This window comes from Liolophura sinensis, chromosome 6 (genome assembly GCF_032854445.1).
Source record: "Liolophura sinensis isolate JHLJ2023 chromosome 6, CUHK_Ljap_v2, whole genome shotgun sequence".
Taxonomy (NCBI): domain Eukaryota; kingdom Metazoa; phylum Mollusca; class Polyplacophora; order Chitonida; family Chitonidae; genus Liolophura; species Liolophura sinensis.
The window spans coordinates 1,372,562-1,377,413 of NC_088300.1; the positions used below are offsets into that span (position 1 = coordinate 1,372,562).

General features: G+C 45.0%; 1 protein-coding gene across 1 annotated transcript; it reads right to left on the reverse strand.

Annotated features, from left to right (window-relative positions):
• On the reverse strand, nt 1-1,574 carry LOC135469370 (uncharacterized). The gene is made up of 2 exons (XM_064748001.1): nt 1,486-1,574; nt 1-1,030 (listed from the first exon to the last, which is right to left on the reverse strand). Exons 1-2 carry the CDS (start codon nt 1,572-1,574, stop codon nt 1-3), a joined length of 1,119 nt encoding a protein of 372 aa, XP_064604071.1.
• Between the last annotated feature and the right edge of the window lie 3,278 nt (nt 1,575-4,852).

Here is a 4,852-nt window from a genome sequence, read left to right on the forward strand (position 1 = left end):
TTAAATACGTTTCACGTCCGTGGCCGGCACCCAAGAATTAAAGCTGGGTGGATAACCGACCCACTTCACCCAATAGTACAGTTTCCCTCGCCGCCGCTCCCTTTTTAAGATCTTCTCCACCTGATAAAACTTATCCATCGCGGCTGTCACCGGTTGGAGTTCGGTTTCGTAAAACGTCCCTAGCAATTGGTCCCCATTCAAATCCTCCAGTGTGTACACAGCAGGCTGTTGAGGGTGGGACTGGACGATGCGGAACATTTCCGTGCTCCAATTCGGCAGGTATGACTTTTCAAATTTCGCTTTCACTTTACTGATACGCACGAGATCGCCGGCCCGATAACGGTGGACCGAACGTTTGGCTGTGGGTGGACCGTACAAGGCTTGCCGGACTTCCTTCTGGTTCTGGGGGGTGACGTCGATAGGGGCTCGTCGTATGCTTCGGTGGTAGGCTTGATTGTAACCGCGAACCAGCGCCGGTAAGGCGTCCAGGTATCGCCGAGTGTTGTGAGCGGTGAAATATTTGTACATGCGACCTTTCAAAGTGCGGTTGAACCGTTCTACCACGGAGGCTATGGTTTCGTTAAACGTGTGAAAGAAAAATACCCCTTTGTCCTTTAAAAAGGCTTGAAACGGCCTGTTCAGAAACTCTTTCCCCTCGTCCGTTTGCAGGTACAACGGTCGGCGACCCGTCTTGAAAATCTGTTGAAACGCCTCGATCAAACGAGCCCCGGTTTTAGCCCGGAGTGGCATCACCCAGGCATACTTGGAGAGGACATCGATGCAGGTCAGTAGGTAACGGTTGTTGTCATTCTCTTTGGCGAACGCTGTCATGTCGACCAGGTCCGCCTGCCACTGACTGTCAATACCCCCAACCACCACTCGGTTACGCGGGTAATGGCGGCGTGCAGGTCGGTGGAGTGTGTACGTGTCCTGCTGAGCCAGCCAAGCCGACACGTGGGTTCGACTCACTTTGAGTCCCCGTTGTCGAGCTGCCTTGAGCAAGGGTTGAACCTCGCTGTAAGCCGCTGGGCTGTGCGGGTTATAATACAAAGCATGGAGAGCGGTATCGATCGGGTTTGAACCATTGCCCGGCGTGACTGATTTTTTTCCGCCGTCGGTTGATGCGAGTGACGCGAGTGGGGTGAGTGGTGCAAGGCATAGTCCGAAACGTCGTCCCTGCTGCTTGGTGTCTGTTGTGAGTAATGAGTGAACCTACCTCAGACCGCCTATATATAGAGTAGAGTAGAGTAGAGTAGAGTAGAGTAGAGTAGAGTAGAGTAGCGTAGCGTATCGTATCGTATCGTATAGTTAGTATAGTATGGCATGGCATGGCATGGCATGGCATGGCATGGCATGGCATGGCATGGCATAACATAGCATAGCATAGCATAGCATATCATAGCATAGCACAGCACAGCACAGCATAGCATAGCATAGCATAGCATAGCACAGCATAGCATAGCATAGCATGACGTCACCACCAACCTGCCCAGCCTGCCCCAGCCCCGGGGCAACTGGGCATCAACAACCTCCACCTCAAAAACCTCCACCTCAAAACGGAACCAAACGTACATTCTCAACTACTGAGGTACTCTGGCAGGGGATAGTGTTGATGAGAGTTGACCTTGTGAGGTACTCTGGCCGGGGATAGCGTTGATGAGAGTTGACCTTGTGAGGTACTCTGGCCGAGTATATCGTTGATGAGAGTTGACCTTGTGAGGTACTCTGGCCGGGGATAGCCGTGATGAGAGTTGACCTTGTGAGGTATTCTGGCCGAGTATATCGTTGATGAGAGTTGACCTTGTGAGGCACTCTGGCCACGTATATCAAAACGGATCTTGTGAGGTTTTCTGGCGGGGAATAGTGCCAATGAATATTGACCTTGTGAGGTACTCTGGCAGGGGATAGCGTTCACTAGATCTATATACACGGACGTGTGTAACATGAAGTGCTGAAGTATAAAAGAATGTGAATTCTTTTCCAAAAAATGTGAGGTCATGGCAATGCCTTCCAAGTCCGCCTTTGTCACAATAATAACGACATTCACGGACTTCTCGGGCCTTCGTAACAAACAGTATAGTACATTTAGTTTGCGGTGTGTACGGAAGCTGACCTTGCTCATGGTTTCACCCAGACACAGACGTGTCTGAGGCTGACCTCTTATAAATATTGAATACTGATGGTAGTACAGATGGGTTTCCGTATAAATGTTGAATTCTAATGGTAGGACGGATGGTCCCCGTTTAAATGTTGAATACTTACCTTAAATGGTGAATACTGCTGGTAGTACGGATGGTTCCCGTATAAATGTTGAATACAGATGGTAGTACGAATGGTCCCCGTATAAATGTTGAACATTAACAGCAGTGCCAATGGTCCCCGTACAAATGTTGAATACAGATGGTAGTACGGATGGTCCCCGTATAAATGTTGAATACAGATGGTAGTACGAATGGTCCTCGTACAAATGTTGACATTAACAGTAGTGCGCATGGTCCCCGTACAAATGTTGAATACAGATGGTAGTATGGATGGTCCCCGTACAAATGTTGAATACAGATGGTAGTTCGGACGGTCCCTTACAAATGTTGTCATTAACAGTGGTGCACATGGTCCCCGTACAAATGTTGAACATTAACAGTAGTGCAGATGATCCCCGTACAAGAGTTGAATACAGATGGTAGTATGGATGGTCCCCGTATAAATGTTGAATACAGATGGTAGTTCGGATGGTCACTGTACAAATGTTGACATTAACAGTAGTGCGCATGGTCCCCGTACAAATGTTGAATACAGATGGTAGTATGGATGGGCCCCATATAAATGTTGAATACAGATGGTAGTTCGGACGGTCCCTTACAAATGTTGACATTAACAGCAGTGCGCATGGTCCTCGAACAAATGTTGAACATTAACAGCAGTGCGCATGGTCCTCGTACAAATGTTGAATACAGATGGTAGTATGGATGGTCCCCGTACAAATGTTGAATACAGATGGTAGTGCGCATGGTCCCCGTACCAATGTTGAATACAGATGGTAGTATGGATGGTCCCTTACAAATGTTGAACGTTAACAGTAGTGCGCATGGTCCTCGTACAAATGTTGAACATTAACAGTAGTGCGGATGGTCCCCGTACAAATGTTGAATACAGAAGGTAGTATGTACGGTCCCGTATGAATGTTGAATTCTGGTGGTAGTATGTATGGTCCCGTATGAATGTTGAATACTGGTGGTAGTATGTATGGCCTCGTATGAATGTTGAATATTGATGGTAGTATTTATGGTTCCGTATGAATGTTGAATATTGATGGTAGTATGTACGGTCCCGTATGAATGTTGAATTCTGGTGGTAGTATGTATGGTCCCGTACAAATGTTGAATACTGGTGGTAGTATGTATAGCCCCGTATGAATGTTGAATTTTGGTGGTAGTAGGGATGGTTCCTGTACAAATGTTGATTACTGGTGGTAGTATGTATAGCCCCTTATGAATGTTGAATTTTGGTGATAGTAGGGATGGTTTCTGTACAAATGTTGAATACTGGTGGTAGTATGTATAGCCCCGTATGAATGTTGAATTTTGGTGATAGTAGGGATGGTTCCTGTACAAATGTTGAATACAGATGGTAGTATGTACGGTCCCGTATGAATGTTGAATTCTGGTGGTAGTATGTATGGTCCCGTACAAATATTGATTACTGGTGGTAGTATGTATGGTCCCGTACAAATATTGATTACTGGTGGTAGTATGTACGGTCCCGTATGAATGTTGAATTCTGGTGGTAGTAGGGATGGTTCCTGTACAAATGTTGAATACTGGTGGTAGTATGTATGGTCCCGTACAAATGTTGAACACTGGTGGTAGTATGTATAGTCCCGTATGAATGTTGAATATTGATGGTAGTATGTATGGTTCCGTATGAATGTTGAATACTGGTGGTAGTTATGTATGGTCCCGTACAAATGTTGAATACTGGAAGTAGTGTGTATGGTCCCGTATGAATGTTGAATTCTGGTGGTAGTATGTATGATCCCGTACAAATGTTGAATACTGGAGGTAGTATGTATAATCCCGTATGAATGTTGAATTCTGGTGGTAGTATGTATGGTCCCGTACAAATGTTGAATACTGGAGGTAGTATGTATGGTCCCGTATGAATGTTGAATTCTGGTGGTAGTATGTATGATCCCGTACAAATGTTGAATACTGGAGGTAGTATGTATAATCCCGTATGAATGTTGAATTCTGGTGGTAGTATGTATGGTCCCGTACATACAAATGTTGAATACTGGAGGTAGTATGTATGGTCCCGTATGAATGTTGAACACTGGTGGTAGTATGTATGGTCCCGTATGAATGTTGAATATTGATGGTAGTATGTATGGTTCCGTATGAATGTTGAATACTGGTGGTAGTATGTATGGTCCCGTATGAATGTTGAATATTGATGGTAGTATGTATGGTCCCGTATGAATGTTGAATTCAGGTGGTAGTAGGGATGGTTCCTGTACAAATGTTGAATACTGGTGGTAGTATGTACGGTCCCGTATGAATGTTGAATATTGATGGTAGTATGTATGGTTCCGTATGAATGTTGAATTCTGGTGGTAGTAGGGATGGTTCCTGTACAAATGTTGAATACTGGTGGTAGTATGTACGGTCCCGTATGAATGTTGAATACTGGACCCCGGATAAATGTTTAATAAGAAAGATGAACCTTGTAAATGTTGTTACCGTATTGAGTACTATCATGTCTAATCTGATCTTGTTTTTTCCATTATATTATTTATAAGTAATTTCTGTACAAATGTACACCATAGGGTCCTATATATGCGTCAGTTAAGATGCGA